A 20858-nucleotide genomic window follows, 5' to 3' on the forward strand; every position below is an offset into this window, starting at 1 on the left:
AATTGCATTAGCTTGCATCTAGACATTGACAATTATTTACAGATTAAGTAGGCTCTTTGGCAGTCTCCCGTGACCTGCAGTATAGGCTGTTATTGAGCAAACATTCCTTGTGCATGCGTAATAAGGGGCGGCTACTCGAAAGTGAAAGTGCGACGGGGATTTCAATAAATCAGGTCTCTTCGTGTAATACTAACCGAAATGAAAGCACACGCTGCAAATCCTAGCCTACTGGTTGTTCAGGTCAGTCCTGTATGGCCGCTTCTTTTTTTTCCTTTTTAGGCGTTGCATTGCGTGCTAAAGTAGGCTACTCTTCGACGACAGTATAGGCTACGGCACTGGAGTCCGACTCTGATTCCTCCGTTAACAAGACCATTAAGCAAAGGTAGGTTATTTTGCAAATCTAAATATGAAGGGTTCAGATGCAAAATCCTCTAAATGCCACCTACGTCAAAAATGAGTTAAAGATGGTGAGTGAATGCTCTCCTCACATAGTATACGTTAATCAAATAATTTAACTTCAAAACACATCAAATAACACTCTCTTCCTGGTCTGAAATATCGATTTCTATGCAAAAACCTATAGGAACCGGATTTTAAATGCTCATTTAAAAGAAATGTGGTCAGACGGATTTAGAGGGTTTTGCATCTGAACTCTTCATATACAGGCTTGTGTTTCTGCAGACTTTTATTTTATGCTCAACATCAGCAAAACCAAGGAGTAGATAGCGGACTACAGGGGCTACGGGAGAGACAGCGGCTCTTATTTCTTTGGCGGCTGTGTTTCGGTATGGACGGTGAAATATACTGGCCGACTTCTACCGCAATAACATTGCGAGTATCCTGGCTTTCAGCATCACAGCATGGTATCTATGGTAACAGCATCACCCATGACTGCAAAGGGTGGTCAGGACAGCACATTACAAGGACTTGAGTTACCCACTATCCAGCAGCCTACAGCCAGCGCTGCAGGAGAAAGGGCAAGTGGATCCACTCTGAACCTAGTCATCCCAGCAATCTCTTCACCCTCCTACCACATACAATGAAACAGCTTTTTCTTAGATATTATAGATTTATATTTAATAATTATGTTTAAAAAGTAGCTATTTTCTCACCTAACCCCTTCACTGCAAACAATCTGAGGATATACTCTGTTTTCTGTTTTCAACACTGTAGGTTATCCAGCCATCTCAGAGCCAGCCATGTCCGGTGGTCCACCCCCCATGCCAGCGCCTGTGTGCCTGATTGAGAACACAGACCAGGGCCTGCAGACGGTGGAGTCGGCCCTCAACCTCCTGCGGAGCATTCAGCAGCCCGTGGTGGTGGTGGCCGTGGTGGGGCTCTACCGCACCGGCAAGTCCTACCTCATGAACCGGCTGGCCCAGCAGCAGTCAGGTAAAAATTGTTTGTGATTGTTTGACTTGTCTGTTTAATTGTTTGACTTGTCTTTTAAAAGACTGTGTTGGTGGCAGTACCCTGTGTGATTTGTGTGCTATGACTCCTGAGGCCATTCGTTTTGGTGACTTATTCTTTCCCAATAAATCCCAGATTAAATAGGCTTATAGGCTCAAATTGTTCCAGCAGATTTGGTCGTCCAGTGGGGCGTAATAGATTGTTTGTCGGTCCAGATAGTGAATAAAATGCTGTTTGTGTGAACCCAAGACCTACCGTGCAGTGGTGCACATACTGTACACATGCCCGATATAAAGCACAACATCACATCACAGTAAAAGTGATCATGTAAATTATTTAATTCAGGCTTCGCCCTGGGCAGCACCATTGAGTCGAAGACCAAAGGCATCTGGATGTGGTGTGTGCCTCATCCCATGAAAAAAGGTGGGCAAATGCATTACTTCATTGTTTGTTTATCTATCTCAGGGCAAACTTTTCATTTACATGATTTAGTTGTTTACATTTTGGCAACTACGTTTCAGCGTTAATCTCATCTAATGAGATGGATGCGCGCTATATGCGCGGATCACAGCAAGTCCATTCTTGGTTTAATTGTGGAGACGGCCACACGGAGATCATCCTCCACATTTAGACGCGATCTGTATTTGTTTTTAATATGTCAGTGCAAAGAACGGCGTCAGTACGTCCATCGCGGCCTTAGCTGTGGATATTCCCTCTCGACTGAAATCCAGAACTCAGCAAGCGTCTTGGAATTAAAATCTGTCTTTAAAGTGCGGTCACATGACAGCTCAACCAGTGCAGTCCTCCATGCCGGCTGACGGATGACTTGCGGTGGTTACAGTGAATGGTGATCTTATCCAGTCATAATTTTTCAGAATTTTATTTTTTCCAAATTTATTTGATTTATGGAAATCATTTCGCGACCCACCCCTCGCTGTCCCGCGACCCCCACTTTGGGAACCCCTGATCTTTCCATTTATCCATCTATTTATTAACTTAATTTGTTGGTTGGCATATTTCTGATTTTGTAAAAGTAACTTTTAGCATTTTAGGCTTTAAAAAAACACATGGCAATTTGCCAATATTAGGAATGAGGAGAAATGTATTTAGACCCCCCCCCCCCCCCACCCACCCCACCCCTGTGCGCGCAACAAAACAAAAAGGTCAAGTTGGTGTGAATATACACCTTGTCCCTCGTTGAGTTTGATGGTATACGCACATTGCGTACGGACGTACACCTGCAGGTGTGCCACACCTGAACTAGGGACTTCCCAGTTTGAAGTGGGGGCTTTGTAAGAGATTGTTTGACGTCACTCAACGTAGCGAATGCTCTCACTTGGGAAGTGGGGAATTTAGAAGTGGGAAACTTCCCACTTCCTAGCCGCATGAACACACTATGCTCTTGTGTGTTTGGAGGAGAGGTGTGGTGTTCTAGACTCTTTAGTGAATCACTGTCATGATCTGTTTACTTACACAATCTGATAGTGCGGTTACATGCAAACGAACAGTGTGTCACGGCAGTTACTATTTGTGTTATTGTCACTAAGTGGAGCACAGGAAGTAGAATGCTTTGACAATGGTGTGAATTCTGTTTCAGGACACACACTGGTGCTGCTAGACACTGAAGGACTTGGTGATGTCGACAAGGTGAGGACCGTAACATTGAGGACAGTGTTGCACTATTCGCATTCTGTAACTTTAGATGTGCACAGGTTATGCAATGCAGCTAGGCATTTCCCACAGAGGCTAACCAACAACCAAGTCTGTGTACACAACATGAGAGAGGATACAATAACAATGCACAATTGACTGGCTGTCGCAAACGCACCACATGTTGTACCCGCAAATATGCTGCCAGAAAAAAAGCAGGAAAAACAACAAAACTGCCTTTGTGAGCAACAAGTAGGCTTCTTTTAGTAAATGTTCATGCCCCACTGATGCAGGGCAGGCTCTGAGCTTTTAGCCTGAGTGCTTAGTTATAATCAACTAAATGAATACTCATATGTATTTTGGCTTACTTAAAGAATTTGCTTCAGAGGAAAGAGAAACAAATAAAATATCATGACAGATAAAACATTGTCCAAAGACATCCTATGTTGTTAGCACTTGTCTTACTTTGTACACTGCTCGCCACACATAGTATACGTTAATCAAATAATTTTGCTTCAAAACCTGCCAAATACCATATACTCTCTACCTGGTCTGAAATATCAATTTGTAGGCAAAAACCTACAGTATAGGAGCCTGGTTATAAATGCTCATCTAAAAGAAAAGTGGTCAGGCAGATTTAACCCTTGTGTTATCCTCAAATCTTACCGACTCTCTTTATCCTTGGGGTCAATTTGACCCCAGCTAAATAAACCCTCTGAAAATGATTATAATTCATATTGTTACCCAGTTTTTTGTGACAGGTACTTAACAAGAGTGTAATAACCACCATCAAAAGCCCTACAAAACAATCCCCCCCCCCAACACACACACACACACACCCCTTTATGAACCTTGGAACCCTGGCTGGCAATATTGCCCATCCAGTGTCAGCAGCCCAAAGGCTTGCTGTTGCTTCCCCCTTTGACTTATACAGTCCTGACAAAATGACTTATATGTAATATGTACTTGTGTATGTAATAATGATAATAACAATATGTTCTCATACTATTCAAATAACAATATCCATAATGTGTCAAATATTCATGTATCCTATGTTTCATACAGCTGAGGTCAAACTGACCCCAAGGAACATCAATGTACAAAAAGGAACATCAATGTACAAAAAAAAAAAGGAACATCAATGTACAAAAAAAAAAAAGTGAACCATATATTTTATGATGTTAAACATTGCTTGGGGTCAAATTGACCCCAAGGATAACATGAGGGTTAAAGGGTTTTGCATCTGAACAATTGTACCATTCACTGGTCTTCACTGGATAGAAAAAATATAATTTTGACTTAATTTGACTCAAGGAGTCTTATCAACGCACTGGCAGACAATGTGCTTGTTTTCTAGGACACATTTGTTTAACGCTCTAGCAGACAAATTTGATTGTATTCAGGATAAGATGTCTTGAAATAAGTCAAACTTCTTAAATGAAGATTTTATGAGAACGCGCTAGGTACATCTCTTTATACTGAAAAACAATACCAATTAGATTTTTTGATCTTAAGAGTAATAACACTAGATTTGATTAGATAAGCAGTATTGTTATTGTACAATGTGTGTGGGTGTTGGTGGGGTTGGTGTCATCATCAATCATCATCATCATCATCAACTTTTACTGCCAGACTCAAGGTCCATTCAGAAGACACAGACATGACATACAACATTAAAAAGACAAAGTTAAACATAGAAGTATATGTTTACATAAGTAGAGTAAACTGCCTGAATACACAACCAGATAAATGTTCCTCATTAAATTGTCATGAAATCTCATCTGCAGGGTGATGAGAAGAACGATGCCTGGATCTTCTGCCTGGCTGTGTTGCTCAGTAGCACCCTGGTCTACAACAGCAGAGGCACCATCGACAACCAGGCCATAGAGAAACTCCAGTATCCTTCCATCTCACATATGGCTAACACACACATATACCCCCCTCACAGACATATAACCCCCCCTCCACACACACACACACACACATGCACAAACCACTATCAAAAGGGTTCCTTCCAATATGAACCTGCTATGTTATACAGGTTTAATGCACTCGCTAGCCTATCAGGTTTTATGTCCATTTGGACAATGCTAGCACTCGCTAGCCAAGCTAAGATCATACCATGAAGCTAAAATTAGTTGATAACAGCGGTCATGTAATGGAAATCGACTAGCTGTTAGCCAATCAGACTCAAGCAGCTTAGCTTGTTGAATATTAATGGCGCAAATCGAGCCGAGTCTTCCTGCAGCTTTTCTACATCACGCTAGGATGGCTTAAAACAAGGTAACCAAGGCATTTTACAGACTCCATGGTAGAACTTACCACAAAGTAATGAAATATGTGTGGCAGGGGACCTTTAACCTCATAAATGCCATTCAAATCTACAAAAGACATAAATCATTCTTTTATTTTGAAAACGTAAGTAGGGATGAACTACCTATAATTAAATAGTGTCATCACATAAACAGAATAAATAATTTTAACCAAATTTCACATTTGCTCGAGGTTTGTGTAAATGCAATACTACAGCTACTTGTCCTCAGCCGATCACAGTTACGTGACGGAGCTGACCGATCAGATCCAGGTAAAGTCCGCAGGGGCCAGTGAACAGGACGACGACGAGATGGCGGAGGAGTGTGAGTTTGTCCGCTTCTTCCCCAGCTTTGTGTGGGCTGTTCGAGACTTCACTCTGGAGAGGAAGATCAATGGTCGCAACGTGAGTGATGATGAATACCTCAACTTTGCCCTGCAGTTGAAAAATGGTGAGTGAAAAATGAAAATAGCTTATTATTTTTTCACTCATCTGACATGAAAAAAAATACACATTAAAATAAAAAACATTTAACAAAAGGTCCATAAGCTTTTAGAGTAGTTGTATCATAATATTCTTCTCTATGCTTGTTTTAGTTGAAAATTTGTCAAATGTAAGATGTAAAGTTTAGACGAGATTGAGAGTCTGGATCTGGATCCATAGGTTTGAGTCCCAAGGTGATGACCTACAACCTCCCGAGGCAGTGCATCCGAAGCTTCTTCCCAACCCGGAAGTGCTTCACCTTCCCGTTCCCGACGGCAGCAAACAACATGTCACACCTGGACTCCATGGCTGAGGCCGACCTTGACCCAGACTTCCGGAACGTTGCTGATAGTTTCTGCACCCACATATTCACAGAGAGCCGCGTGAAGACCGTACAGGGAGGCCATAAGGTCACCGGCAGCCGTGAGTCACAGAGCTTTCTTTGTATTGTGTTTCAAACTGGCAGATATTGTCCATATTTATGTCTGGTCTCTTATATTGTCCATATTCATGTCTGGTCTCTTATATTGTCCATATTCATTGCTGGTCGCTAGATTTTAATCCTGCACTGTTGCATCATTGGACTTATTTGCACTACCACCATGACCCACACCTCATTGAGCACCTTACCACTGCATACTGAAACACTGAGTCAGTCAGTCATTTGCTCATTGTCTGTAGGGTTCAGCCATCTTGTGAAGATCTACGTGGACACCATCAACAGTGGCAAGGTTCCCTGTCTGGAGAACGCAGTGGTTGCCATGGCGGAGATCGAGAACCAGTCGGCTGTGGATGAGGGCTTCCGGCTCTATGTGCAGGGCATGGAGAACCTGAAGAAGAACTTCCCCGTTGATCTCGAATCTCTCTCGGCGGAACACCAACGCGCCTCAGCCTTGGCAACGCAGGAGTTCCTGAAACGTTCCTTCAAGGACACAGAGGGGAAGTACATGACACAGCTGCAGGTGAGTTTGGAGCCGTTAGAAAAAAAGCCTTTTTTTTAATCAATCTGCAAAGAAAAGTTGTAGGCCTGGCCTGCAGTGTTTTGTTTGTTAGTTTGTGTATTTCTTTTGTTTATTGAATTGTTTGTTTTAATTTGTTTGCCACATTCACATATATTTTATTGCTTTGTTTGTGTATTTAGTTTGCTTATTTGTTTGCTGCATTCACATATAGAATACTGCATTAGAAGACTGCATTTATTTGAAAACTTAAAATAAGAATTGTGAAAAGCGTTCCTGCATTTACATTTATATGTATTTTATTAAACTCTTCATTTATTCATGAATTTTATCCAAAGACTTAAGCACTGGAAATAATGAAGTGGCAGCGGCAAACATAACACAACGCTCAGACCATAATAAGTTATGTATCGTTCCTAAGTTACACAAATGGTTTGCCTAAACTGACAATTCAATGCGCTCGCTTTGAAAGTTGAACCAAGTTCAACGCTAGCACTGCCACCGTTACGCTGCTGAACCATACAGAACAATAGGAAACCTGCCGCTTGCTGCTGGTCGGTGTGATCCCAGCCTTAATATAGGTTTTCATCCGTACGCGCGGTACTTGATACCTAACCCATGATCTTGATAATGATGTTGATAAACACAGGTTTATAGATATTTAAAATGTACAACTAAGCTCATAATAACTAATCATATCCATACCAAATTACATGTAATGTGAGATTTAATGTTATTTCGTGTTTGACAAAACACACATAATTATCTTTTGTTTAGTTGTTTGTGGTTGTTTTTTTTTTTTTTTTATTCATAGGGAGGGAAAGTAATCTCATCGCCATCTAGTGGTTGCGTTCCTAGAGTTTAGCGGAGTGGATGTTTTTTTTTTTTTTTAGAAAAAATATATCTCGGTGCACATTGGGATCTTAATTTAATGCCTTCCATATGTTAGGCACTGGGGTCACCTCTATTGCTTCAAGTGGTCATACCTTATTTTTAGGATCAGTTGAATTGTTTTGAGTTTGTCGTAACACGGTGATAAGGAACTACAGCTGCATGTGACGTCACATGTCTGGGCGCTTAATCTCTAACTGATCAATACGCAATTTGCTTAACTGGCTTAACATATTTTTGTAATAACGGAATGTGATGTAAACCGCATGGTGATAACCTTTATGTCAGGACTGGTGTTGTGCGTCTACTCACATAAAGAGCTAGCTGTAAGTGTTAAGTGTCAATGCTAACCAGGCTAATAAACAAACCATGCTACCGTGAGTAACGTTGAAGGGTAAAGTCACGTGACTTCTTTTGTAGTTCGTTTATGAAACAAAAGGAGCAATTTCGATTTTCTTAAATAAGGCAAAATAGGGTCTGACATTTTCACAGTTAGTAAGTTAATTAAATGACTGTTTTATACTCTGGTAGCTTTTGGCTGTGGCTGTATGTATTGATTGAACATGTGTGCTGTGGCTCCCCCTCTGACAGGAGAACGTGGCGAAGCTCTATGATCAGTTGATCAATGATAACATGGACGCTTCAGAGAAGCTGTGCAGGAAGCTTCTCTCTGATCTGTATGCGCCTATGGCTGGCAACATTCAGCAGGGCATCTATGCCAAGCCAGGCGGGTACGAGATCTACTGCCGCGACCGAGACGCTATGGTGGCCAAGTACCGGCAGGATGGCAAGAAGGGCATGAAGGTGAGTGCCAGGTGTGTGCGTGTGTTTGTGTGTGTGTGTTTGTGTGTGTGTGTGTGTGTGTGTGTGTGTGTGTGTGTCCTCTCACTGTTTTTCACTTTGTGTCGTCCCCAGGGGGAGGAGATGTTGGAAGGGTTTCTCCAGGAGAGGAGTGCCGAGGCCAACTCAATCATGAAGGCTGACGAGAAACTCACCGAGGCCGACAAACAGAGGGCCGGTAAGATGTCCGCCACCATACCAAACACAGTCGGTTTCAGCCAATCAAAGAAACAGTGTGACTCTAAGAGCCAATCAGAATAAGTCTATTAGCAAATACTTTTTCTTTAGTTGCATAGAGGTGTGACCAGAGACTTTCTAATGAGGAAACACAGCACTCAAAGAATCCTCCATAGAAATGCATGGGGTTAGTTCATAACGCCTACACATATACCGTCCCTTCCTGTATGCCTCCCCATTCAGTTGAATAGGAAAATAGCTACAGTTGCAAATTGCAAACAGTTGCAAGATGGCTGTCGAGTGGGGAGACTTGCCTAAAAGGGATTTGGTGTGACAAAGTCAAAGTCCTTTTAGGCAAGTCCCTCCACTCGGCGGCCATATTGCAACACTTTTTGGGCACTTATCGGGCATCTATTTCCGCAGAAATGTACGTGTGCAAGGCTTCACAACACCAATCTTGCTCCAGCGGCGAGATCACGACACATGATTGGCTCGATGTCTTCACAACACACCACATGGTTGGCTCAATGTATTCACATGACAACATTTTACCGTGTAAAGGGCTCAACATGCTACAAGGTGGTCGCACGTCGAGCTACGGCGGAGGGGTCGGAGAGGGGTTCGCGGCGACGCAGAGGGGTCTGCGGGGGTACACCGTCGATTCGAAGCATAAAACAGGCTGAAGGGGTGGGATATGTGTAGACGACTGCCATATTGGCGTTACAAACTAACTCCATGCATTTCTATGGAGGATTTTTGGAGTGCCGTGTCTCCTCATTAGAAAGTCTCTGCTAAAGTTAGATCGACCATACTCTGGGTTGGACCATGTTGTCAAAACTAGTCAATACTGAATTGGGGGCTGTGAAAACAGATAGCCCTTTATTCATGGAAGTTTGAAAAGTTCTGGCCATAAAGTACAGGGAGATGAGGAACTCGGGAGAAGAGAAACCGGGAGATGAAGCCTTGTTTGCGTCTAATATGGTTTTAGTCCAGAGTGTCTTGTGAATATTTTGCGGCAAAATTTACTGCTGGTCTCGCAAGGCTATGAGGACATTGACTATTTTATATACATACAAACATACATGAACACTCATCCACATCCTTCATGGTTACAAGTAAACAATAGGACAGTTTTCCCTCCAAAACGCCTCTCTCATATGACCCTTTCCTTTCCTTCCTTCCTCCCCCACCCTGACCCACCCTCCTCCCCCACCCTGACCCACCCTCCTCCCCTCCCTCTTTGATTTTCTGGACCTCGTTGATGCAACTCTGTGCACATCATCTCTCGCAAATGCGGACGGATTCACCGACCTCCCCTAACTGAACACTTGCGACCCAAAACCCCAACTCTCAATCCTCCCCCCACCCCCACTACCCCCACCCTCGCCACTACCCCCAGAGGCCCGTGAGCAAGCAGCAGTTCAGGAGCAGCAGGCCAAGGTGGCGGCGCAGCGTCAAAAGGACCTGCAGCGCGCCCTGGAGGACGAAAAACGCAACCAAGAGGAGCGCTTGAGACGCATGGAGGAGAAGATGGAGGAGGAGAAATGCCTCCAGCGTGAGGAGCTGGACCGCGCCCTGGAGAGCAAGCAGAAGGAATGGCAGGAGATGATGCAGAAGGGCTTCAGGGACAAGGTCGAGATCATGAGTCAGGAGATCGAGCATCTCAAGAAGGAGAAGGAGAAGGAGGCCGACCCGGGGTTCTTCAAGAAGTACCTCATGCCTGCTGCCGAGGTCGGCAAAGAGGTTCTGTCCATCTTCCTGCAGTACAAAATGTTGAAAAGATTGTAATAGGTTGCCTGAAGACAGGGCAGTCATGTCAGAAACAGACTCGTCAGCAGAAAAGAACAATAATAGATCACTAGTAGATGATTAATAAACAATAATAGATTAATGATTAACATAACATGATAAATGGATTTGTGAAGAATTGAGATATTAGAGCAGGGGTGGGCAAACTGCGGCCCGCGGGCCAGATCCGGCCCACCAAGCGCTTTCATTTGGTTATCCGGCTGCTCGCTATTTTTTTCCTGCGATAGAGACAACGTTGGTTAGCTTTACTGCAAACTGCTTTTCACTCTCCTTAGAGAACGTTTACAATGTAAATGTCAAAACATCATGTTAAATAGAGATAACATCATGTTAAACTAAGTTAACTCTTAGTTATCTCCTTTGCAGCAGATCTAACGTGAACATTATGCGATCCATTTAATTGGGAACGCGTCTGCACTCACGAGAGGGAGAGAGAGCCGCAGGTTCCAGCTGCCTTGTCATTGTTGATAATTTATATCTCCTTATAAGAAACTTTTAGGAAAGGAAATCATGAAGACAACAGTAGTTCCCACTACTGACCATTTAAAAAACTGTGAGAGGGCCCAGCCGTAGGTACAGCACTAGCCATAGCGGAGCAGGCAGAAGATCATTGAGAAATAAACGTGAATTAAAGCGACTGTCTTAAAGCAACAGTGCACAATTTATACATTTGTTAAACAGCATAAAATTAGCAGTATTTTAAAGCAATTAATGTTTTAAAAGAAATACTTTTCATACTAAATTATAGGCTATAAAAAATGTATTTTTTTTATGTGTGTGTCGTGGGGGGGTTGTTGTGCGGCCCGCCGGCCAATTTTCAAAATGTGGCCCTTGAGCCAAAAAGTCTGCCCACCCCTGTATCAGAGTAACACGAAGGGGTGTTTATATACATACAGCGTTCACATGCCTACAGAAAGTGGTCAGCTGATCAAAAATGCGGAGAATGCCAAATGCCCTGGAGCACCTAGCATGTCTCTAAAGTAGGTTGCGTGCCTTTTTTGTTGTTATTGTTGTTTTTGTATTTAATTTCTGTCACATTTCAGGTCTTCAGATTTCGTAAAAAGTTCTAAAGGTTCCACATCTTTTTGTATTATCTATCTGAATGGTGTATTTTAAGTTGCATATCAATAAACATGTTGAACCTCAACATGAATTTCAGTGTATGTGTTTTTTTGGAGCAGCTTCTGTTTATCTCATGTATCACCGCCGGTGTAGAAGAGATTCAGAGAATTGTATGTGGCCATCATTGGATTTTCTTTACCTTACAGTAGAAGATGCAAAATAGTATAATTGGGTCAGAAGAATCCAGACCATTACAGAGGTGACACAAAAAAGGAAGAAATAGGAGTTTGATTGGCTCTGGTTAAAGGTAAAGTGATTCTGATTGGCCCTAAGGAGAATAAAGGGGCTGGGATTTGACATTTATCCAACCTTAGAAGTTCTATGATTTACCCAGAAAACCATTGGCTGTTAAGAAGAACGAGGCGAGCTGTGATTGGACAAGCGTGTTGTTTTTCTCCTCCACAGAGGAGGCGCAGAAGATAGCGCTGCTGGAGCAGGAAAACAGGATGGAGGAGGAGAAGAACAAACGGCTAGAGAGCCTCCTGGAGGAGGAGAAGAGGACTCACGAGGAGAACCTCAACCGTCTGAACGTGAGTGTGTATGTGTGTGAGTGTCTGCGTGTGTAAATGATTGCATCTTTAGAAACATTTTTTTTTTACTGAGATTCTAAATTGAGTGAATTTAGTGTTTTGTCTTTGTCTGTAAATGTTGTCTCTACTAATTATTTCAACCACTAATTCCATACATAGTTAAAAAAAACATTTAGCAGTCAATATCTTATGAATATATGTCCTTGTTTTTCCCCTTTCCTCACCCACCATCCTCCCTCCTCCTTCTCAGGAGAAGCTGAAGCAGGAATATGCGCTGCTGGCGGGTGAGCAGGAGAGGGCGCTGGAGAGAAAGATGGCGGAGCAGACGGTGCTCCTCACCCAGGGCTTCCACCAGCAGGAGCAGGAGCTGAGGGAGCAGATCCAGCAGCTGAAGAAGGAGCAGGCCCAGAGGGAGGCCGAGGAGGCGCGCCTGCAGAGGGAGCACCAGCAGCAAGCCGCCCAGGCCACCATGCAGGTAGGAGGAGCAGGGATGTGATACCGATAGGAGGGGCAGAGGCACACCACCACAAACTTTTAGAAGTTCAGTACTGCCACCACAGACTTTTAGAAGTTCAGTACTGCCACCACAGACTTTTAGAAGTTCAGTACCGCCACCACAGACTTTTAGAAGTTCAGTACTGCCACCACAGACTTTTAGAAGTCCAGTAACACCAACATAGAATTTTTGAATTTCAGTAACATCTTCATAGACTTTTATAAGTTCAGTACCACCACCGCTGTAGACTTTTAGAAGCTCAGTAAAATTACTGAAGACTTTAGAAGTTCAGTACCACCACCACTGTAGACTTTAGAAGTTTAGTAACCCCCTGAAGACTTTAGAAGTTCAGTACTGCCACCACTGTAGACTTTTAGAAGCTCAGTAAAACCACTGTAAAATAAAAAAAATCAAATAAATATGTTGTTCGCAAACAGAACGTGTCTCACTTTACTTAGAGCAAACAGTTACGTCAGGGGCGGAGTGGGGCACTAAAATCCACCGGGAAAATTCTGACGGCACCGGCTACATATCAACATAAGCTAGCTTGTGCTAGTTTCTCCCTAGCAATAACGTCAATGCTTTAGCTCCGCTAACCTTTCTCTCTGCCTTCCATCCATGTGTAAAACAGCAAGCAACCACGCAAATCCGTCGACTAGTAATAGTTTTCCTCGAAATTGATCGCTTGTAGGGTCATGCCATTAGACAAGGGGCCGCTCATTTATCCCCCTACATTTCTGTAAATGGACTAAACCAGAGACACATTCCCAGGAGGCTTTGCTCCATTCTAGCCTAGGCCTACGTGAACAACAAACAAACAAATTAAATTGTCTTTTTTTTATATTTGTGACCATGAAAGTTCTGTAACGCCTGAATAAGACAAAAATGAATTAAGATAAAAAATGCAGGCTAGCCTACACAAAAATCAGCATGGGAGAAGATGAGTGTGCAGGGTAACCATGAATGACATGTAGACAGTGAGTGAGTGGTGTAAATATTGGTTGGACTTTGAACTCTGAAGTGTAGATCTCGGAGATTTTCGCGGAACATTTTAAATGCATTTCTCATGTACGAATCACGGCCGCGATAATAGCTCTGAAGGCCGGCCGGCCCACACCTCAGCCGGCCCACCGGGAAAACTCCCGACCGTCCCGATTGCCACTCCGCCCCTGAGTTACGTCTTACAATGTCTTATATTTAGTCTATACTTCTTTATGCCTGCCTATGATGTTTTATACTGGTATGGACATTTTTACACTTTACTTAAAGCAAGCAAAAACATGCTGTCACATTAAAAATTATTATAAGGTATCATTCCATCTTGTGAAATCACTAAGCATAAGTTGTATAATGCATTTGCACAGTGCCAAGGATGTGTATTTATGAACAGGTAGGGTCGGAGGTATGATGCATTACACAAAATGACCTGAGATTTTTGGTCCACAATGATATAATCTGGTTACCATTAGTTACAATTCATTATTATACGGCTCTTCACAATGCTAGTAGAATGCTCCATTGACTTGAATGGGATTTCTTAAACTTACTTAAAGCAACAGTTCATAATGCATTATGAAGAATCTTATGCTTGTTTGTAAACTATTGTAATTATTATAATGACTTATGATCACATTATAAGGTTTTCATAGAAAGTGTTACCAACGAAACACTGTGTGGAGTTTCTCTGGGAATACTGAAGCCACCTCTCTGGTGTGTTTTGTTTGGTCCTTGAATGAAATATAATGTACCGTATTTTCCGGACTATAAGTCGCTCCTGAGTATAAGTCGCATTAGTCAAAAAATGCATCATGAGCAAGAAAAAAACATATATAAGTCGCACCGGACTATAAGTCGCATTTATTTAGAAATTTATTTCACAAAATCCAAAACCAAAAACAGAGACTATGTAACTGGATTATTGAGGCCAAAAAGATTAATGAAGATGAAGCAGTGAAGGCAGCCAAGAGTAGGGCAGGAAGGTAATTGCAAAGCAAAAGATTCACTGAAAGAAAATACCATGAGGTGCACCAAAATGTTACTAAAATGTGGAGAATACAATGCAATCAAGCATTTTGGGCGATGTGGAGTCACAAGCTGGCAGCAGATTAAATGCTCATGAGAGAGAAAAAGATGCAGTTTTAGACGTGACCGAAACGATAGGCCTATAGGCCCGACGGTAATTGTAAAGCAATTTACAAAAGATTCACTGAACAAAAATGCTGATATGATGCATGAAAATGTAGCTAAAAATGTGGAGAATGCAATGCAATCAAGCATTTTGGACGATGTGGAGATACAAGCTGGCAGCAGATTAAATGCTCGAGAGAGAAAAAGATGCGGGTTTAAATTGACGTGCAGACCGAAGCTGCAGCAAGCAGGTGATATTTAGAAATGTATTTCACAAAATCCAAGACTAAGAACAGACAGACTATGTAACTGTACACATTGAGGCCAAAAATATTGAGAATTCTACAGGGAATGTTAATGAAGAAGGAGTGAATAGTGGCAAGAGGCAAGCCGAAGGCTGCTGACAAGGCCCGACGCTAATTGTAAAGCAATTTACAAAGAAATCACTGAACTGAAATGCTGATGTGGTGCATGAAAATTTAGCAAAAAATGTGGAGAATGCAATGCAATCAATCATTTTGTACGATATATTGGCACAGGCTGGCATGCAGCAGAACAATTGCTTGGCTGGCCACCTCCGAGAGAGCGAGAGAAAAAAAGATGCACATTTAAAAGGGTCTAAATTCCAGCGCGGAATTGCGGGTATTGCGAATAAATTATTACTTAGTATTGAGCATAATAATAAAAGTCCCGCAAATCTAGCCATCATAATGCGAGAGATTCCCACACATTTTACCCTGTACCCTGTCTGACATTAATATAATAATGGAGCGGCCTGAATGCGGGACTATTGACGGACCAACTCTGACTTCAATTGAACCCCTTGCAGAGACACACGCGCGCGCAGGACCACTTTGGGGGTGCCTCTCTTTCGTTGCTCTCTCTCTCTCTCTCTCAGCAGGATTTGTCACCGCTGAAGTCAAAATATAGCCTAGGTGCTTCAACATCAACCGCTATCGACAGGAAAGGAAAACAAACATTTAGCGATCAGGAACCGTCAGGAATTTTGCAAATACAGAAGCATGACCGCCTAGGCTATAACGTAGAGAACATGGATGACTTCTCTATTTGACGTTCGATTGCGGACGTGAACAGACAGCTACAGACACGGAGCGCACATTAGGCCTACTTTCACTTTCTGTGCGTATTCATTACGTGAAAGATAATTAGTAGCAAAACAGCGATCAAATATTACATGGCAGTGCGTTTTGTTTTCAAATGTTTTCATGCATGTCTAGATAACAGGTGAGGGATGTTTAGGATACTCGTAAATCCTCAAATTTAGGCTGCGCAAAGCACAGCACCTTTATTTGGCCATGGCTTGTATTCGAGTCAGCTATAATATAGTCCTTTATTTCTTGCGTTTTATTGTGAGACATAGGCCTACTTTTCGTTTGGAGCGGCATGGGTAGGCTATCAAAAGCAGATGTTTCATTTGAGATTTAATTTACGTTTGGACTGTTGATTATATTGCTAAATATCGGGACTGATGACCACTGAAATCTGTGGGGTATTTAATGGCTTACTATTAAGTTTCATAGTGTCAGGAATTGCCATCCACTTATTGCGAGATAAGGTATCCGCGCTTTCATTCATTCGTGTGCTGTGCTGCAAGGGAAACCTTATTCCGTAGCCTATAGCCAAAGATGTCTAAGATAGCCTAAATGTAGTTATTTTTTTAAATCATGCATGATTTACTTTTTTATAAAATGCATAGGCTGATGCCTGGCAGCAACAATTGTGTTTAAATGTAGGCTTCAGCCTCTAGCTCAGAAGAGTGCGGCATGCGACTAGCTTGAGAGCAATGAGAGCAATATGTTGGAGACTCATGGTGTAAATGACTTTTCATTGGCAACAATACCAACCAACAATATAAAATATTAAGAAGAGCTCTTTTATGAGTTAAATTGAAACAAAATTATACTGGCTTTTATTTGTCCAAATCTGAGGCCCGGCTATAAATAGAATCCCTGCCATAATTTGACGATTTAGGTATGCACGTGTGTTTCAGGCATAGTGCAAGCACTAATCTCTGACTGAAAGTGCACAGGACTTGTGCATTTGAGAGCGCTCTCTCGCGGCTGTAGACGTAATGTTTCATGTAGGGTTCATGTCAGTTAATATAAATTAACATTTAAAAACATGTTCAATTATATATTTTTTCATATATAAGTCGCACCTGACTATAAGTCGCAGGACCAGCCAAACTATGAAAAAAAGTGCGACTTATAGTCCGGAAAATACGGTACCTAGTTTTAGACAAAAGCATCTGCTAAGACATTTGAATATACATACTGCATAAACATAAATAAACACAATGTGCAACTGCTGACTTCACATTTAAATGTGTTGATGTCGTCACTGCAGGTCTTAGGCAACACCCTGGAGACATACTACAACTACAAGCAAAAGAAAGAGGATCGTCGCCTTCAACAGGTCAAGGCCCAGAAGGAGAAATACACCTACAAGAAGAGGTTGATGGCTGCGGCAAAGAAAGTCGGGATGGAGTCAAAGGTCACGGGAGTGCTGAAGGCCGGGGCATCTGAACAGACGGCCAGGGCATCTGAACAGAAGTCTGATTAAGATTTTGCCACCAGATATCTGGCATAGATTTCCAGTCACTTGTAGGCCTACAATATATATATTATTTTACTCAACAGTCTTCATTACTGTTCAGGTGTAATTACTGTACGTAGTACTGTTCTAAGGTGGGAAGAATTTTTTTTTTTTTTTTTTTTTTTGACAGCATCAGTAACTCGCTGATTTATTGAGCTAGAATTCTCAAATTTTTACAGAAAGCGATTTTTCATATGGGTAAATAACATTTTGAATGGGAATTTTGAACTATCGCACCTGACCCAGATGTGGCACAGTCTCTGATTTGACCCTTTTACACTTTTGGCTTTGAGTCACCTAACAGCTCCACATATAGACAACACACACACACACATACATACACACACACACACACAAACACAATCGTAGGTTTCAGAATAGTATAAAATGCTATTGCAATCATTCCTTTGTTATAAATATCCCCTGTTTCCCCTGAACTCAGTGGTTGGGGGTTAGTTGGGGTTGTGGTTTCCGAGCTGTGTGATACACTGAGCAGTCAAAATAGATCCACAATGTTGGTCTCCTGGCAAAACAGGTGGTAGTAGGCCCAGACCCGGCGGCAGACACAAATTCACGGACGGGCATTACACCTTTCCAGGGGGGGCACTGGAACTTAAATTGATCACGGTAGTTTAAGCTTACACTTGACAAAACATTCCAATATGAAAATGTAGACGCAATTGTTGTAAAATGGTGCAGCTCCTTTAAGAGAGCACTGTGCGCAGGGATGGAGAGAGAGAAAGCGAGAGGGGATATGTGTGTTAGAACTGAGATGCGCGTGGAAAAAGTAGACGTGCTGTTGAGACTGGAGCTAGTCATATTCAAAATAATGCAAAAATAAATCCGCAGATAAAACCAAAATCCTCGTTCATTTGCTAACCATTTTCAGATAGAGTGTTAGGGAGTTAGCCCCGAAGTTACGGATAACTTCGGCCCTGGAGTGGTAAGCTCCCTGTTCTCCGACTAGGTCAGAAGAAAAAAAACTGTAAAGGTTAACGCTATCAAACAAACCCAGAAACTACTAGGCATACTTCTACTAACTACGATATGAGATATAGCCTACCTGCGAGCCGATAAGCTGTATTTGTCATCGGATGACAGGGGTTAGTGCAGAAGTGAAGTAGACTGCACCACGTAACCTCCTCTCCATTTAGGTGATGGGCTTACCTAATGTTCCTGATTGATTAGCTACAGAATAATACAGATTTGACCAGTTTTATTTGCTACTTGCTAGATTGACAAACGTATAGGCTAGGCCTACATTTAATAAGTGTTCAAAATCAATCTATGGGATTGGGGTTGGTTGGAGCAGCCAAGCTCGTTCAGGGCGGGCACGGATGACTTCCAGGACGGGCCTGGCCCCCCAAAGCCCCCCCATGCTGCCGGGACTGAGTAGGCCTACATTTAAATAAATAAATAAATATTTTTCATTCTGTGTTCATCTCAAAACCCTTCAGATGTATCTGCTCATAGTAGTCGGAGGTATGATTTCCAGATATTGGACCAAGAGATGTATCGTATCGTGACAGACAGAATGACTGAGACACGTGCAGTTGGCCGTTGTTGCTGCTTGTGGGAAAGCCAGCTAGTGTAGCAATAGCACAGGGGACAACTCTCAGGAGAAGGGGTCTCACTTATGTCAGGGTATCGGCAAGCATAGAGGAGCGGAAGTTAATGTAATTGTTGGCGTAATAATATCTGCAACATGTGTGTTGTTCTCAATAAATAGGGTTAAAAACTGTTTTCTCTTTCTTCTGATACTAGTCATTTCTTCTGCTGTGATCTGATAAAAGTCATTCTCATTTATGTATCCACCAGTCCCTCTTCCCTGCTATTAGGAATTACAGTGATGGCCAAAAGTGTTGGCACCCATGCTAAAGTTGACTGAAAAGAGGAATATAAAATCATCTTTTGGAAATTGATCTTAATGCCTTAAGTGAAAATTTAGGAAATATCTAACCTTTTAAGGACACCAATGTTCTTAGTGAATGAATAATGTATCATAAATAAATCAATTTTCTTCCTTAAAATACAGGGGTCATAAGTATTGACACCCCTATGTTAAATTCCCATAGAGACAGGCAGATTTTTATTTTTAAAGGCCAGTTATTTCATGGATCCAGAATACTCTGCATCCTGATAAAGTTACCTTGGCCTTTGGAATTAAAATAGCCCCACATCATCACATACCCTTCACCATACCTAGAGATTGGCGTGGGTGTTATTTCAGTTGGCCTATTAGCTGGTTTGATTTGCATTGAGCTCAATGAGCATCAAACCAGCTAATAGGCTAACTGAAATAACACCCATGCCAATCTCTAGGTATGGTGAAGGGTATGTGATTATGTTGGGCTATTTTAATTTTCAGTCAAGTTTAGCATGGGTGCCAAAACTTTTGGCCATCACTGTAAGTGCAATTGGATTAAGCTACAAAAACTCTGCGTTAGAATCCTAAACCCACCTCTCTCACTGCAGTCTGCTGATAATGGGCTGTATGAAGGCTGATTTTTGAGAAACTGGGTAAAAGTGAAAGTGAAAATCAGGTGCAGGGGTGTGTTTGCGGGTGGAGATTGCAGAAATCATCTGTCCACCCAAGATATGAAAAATGATGACCACATTAACCCTTAAATGGATAACTCGGGTCAAAAGTGGGTTTTCTATATCAGTGATAAATTAGTTTCATCCTTCAGTATTCAATGAATTCCTCATTTAACTTGTTTTTGACTATCACAAATCTCTAGTTTATTTATTTTTATTTTTTTATATAGAAAATGTGATTTATGTATCACTAATCACATGACCCCTATCAGAAAAAGTTGGGTTATGTAAAATGCAAATAAAAACGGTTTGTGATACAAATCTTGTAAACCCATATTTAGCTGCAAAAAGGACATAGACAACATCAAATGTTGAAAATGAACATTTTTACTATTTCATGGAAAATATATGTTCATTTTGAAGTTGATGGCAGCAACATGTTTCGAAATAAGTTGGGACAGGGGCATGTTTACCACTGTGCTGCTTCACCTCTTCATTTAACCATATTCTGTAAATGTTAAGAAACTGAGGAGATCAGTTGCTAGAGTTTTGAGAATTAAATGTCTCATTCCTGCCCGATATAAGACATCAGTTGCTCAACAGTATGGGGTATTCTTAATTATGTTTTTGACAGTTTTGGACTACAGACAGGCCATTTTAGCACCTGCTCTTCCTCTGTGGAGAAATGTTAAATGTTAAAATGTGTAGAATTCATTTTGCCATTGTTTTCCTGAAATATTCAAGGTCTTCTCTGAAAAAGACATTGTCTGGATGCCAGTATATAGTGCTAAAAACCTGTGTACATCATTCAGAATGTCTTGTGTCTTGTCAGATGTGCAAGATGCCCATGCTGTAGGCACTAATGCTCCATACCGTCATAGATGTTGGGTTTCGAACTG

General features: G+C 41.9%; 4 protein-coding genes across 30 annotated transcripts in view; 1 reads left to right on the top strand and 3 right to left on the bottom strand.

Annotated features, from left to right (window-relative positions):
• The window catches only part of LOC121719422, a 28007-nt gene extending 18006 nt beyond the window's left edge, over positions 1-10001 (bottom strand). The window contains exons 1-3 of the mRNA XM_042105039.1: positions 9990-10001; positions 3290-3293; positions 1047-1054 (exon numbers count right to left, since the gene is read on the bottom strand). The gene's annotated coding sequence lies outside the window, so the exon portion shown is untranslated. The remainder of the gene's footprint in view (positions 1-1046; positions 1055-3289; positions 3294-9989) is intronic.
• Positions 1-20858, bottom strand: part of LOC121719407 (NACHT, LRR and PYD domains-containing protein 3-like) — an 851137-nt gene that overhangs the window by 430765 nt on the left and 399514 nt on the right. The gene's annotated exons all lie outside the window — the stretch shown is intronic.
• LOC121719377 (NACHT, LRR and PYD domains-containing protein 12-like) overlaps positions 1-20858 on the bottom strand; it is a 732803-nt gene that overhangs the window by 303572 nt on the left and 408373 nt on the right. The gene's annotated exons all lie outside the window — the stretch shown is intronic.
• Positions 187-17801, top strand: LOC121719436 (guanylate-binding protein 1-like). 2 transcript variants are annotated; one of them, XM_042105071.1, is made up of 13 exons: positions 188-382; positions 1174-1392; positions 1756-1833; positions 3008-3057; positions 4848-4957; positions 5614-5822; positions 6035-6277; positions 6536-6816; positions 8296-8508; positions 8620-8722; positions 12058-12182; positions 12433-12657; positions 17173-17801. In XM_042105071.1, the coding sequence occupies exons 2-13, from the start codon at positions 1200-1202 to the stop codon at positions 17386-17388; spliced, it is 2046 nt and encodes a 681-aa protein (XP_041961005.1). In that variant the 5' UTR covers positions 188-382; positions 1174-1199; the 3' UTR covers positions 17389-17801. The 2 variants fall into 2 exon arrangements, with proteins under 2 accessions (XP_041961006.1, XP_041961005.1); XM_042105072.1 differs by lacking the exons at positions 12058-12182; positions 12433-12657; positions 17173-17801 and adding exons at positions 10121-10464; positions 11802-11987 and having other exon boundaries at positions 187-382.

The sequence above is a fragment of the Alosa sapidissima genome, chromosome 9, assembly GCF_018492685.1.
Source record: "Alosa sapidissima isolate fAloSap1 chromosome 9, fAloSap1.pri, whole genome shotgun sequence".
Taxonomy (NCBI): Eukaryota; Metazoa; Chordata; class Actinopteri; order Clupeiformes; family Clupeidae; genus Alosa; species Alosa sapidissima.

Excerpts from the sequence above, each read along its gene's own strand:
- LOC121719436 (XM_042105071.1), top strand. The coding sequence starts at position 1,200 with ATGTCCGGTGGTCCACCCCCCATGCCAGCGCCTGTGTGCCTGATTGAG. Across the intron at positions 3,058-4,847 it reads GACTTGGTGATGTCGACAAG|GGTGATGAGAAGAACGATGC; the intron begins GTGAGGACCGTA and ends TCTCATCTGCAG. Across the intron at positions 12,183-12,432 it reads AGAACCTCAACCGTCTGAAC|GAGAAGCTGAAGCAGGAATA; the intron begins GTGAGTGTGTAT and ends CCTCCTTCTCAG.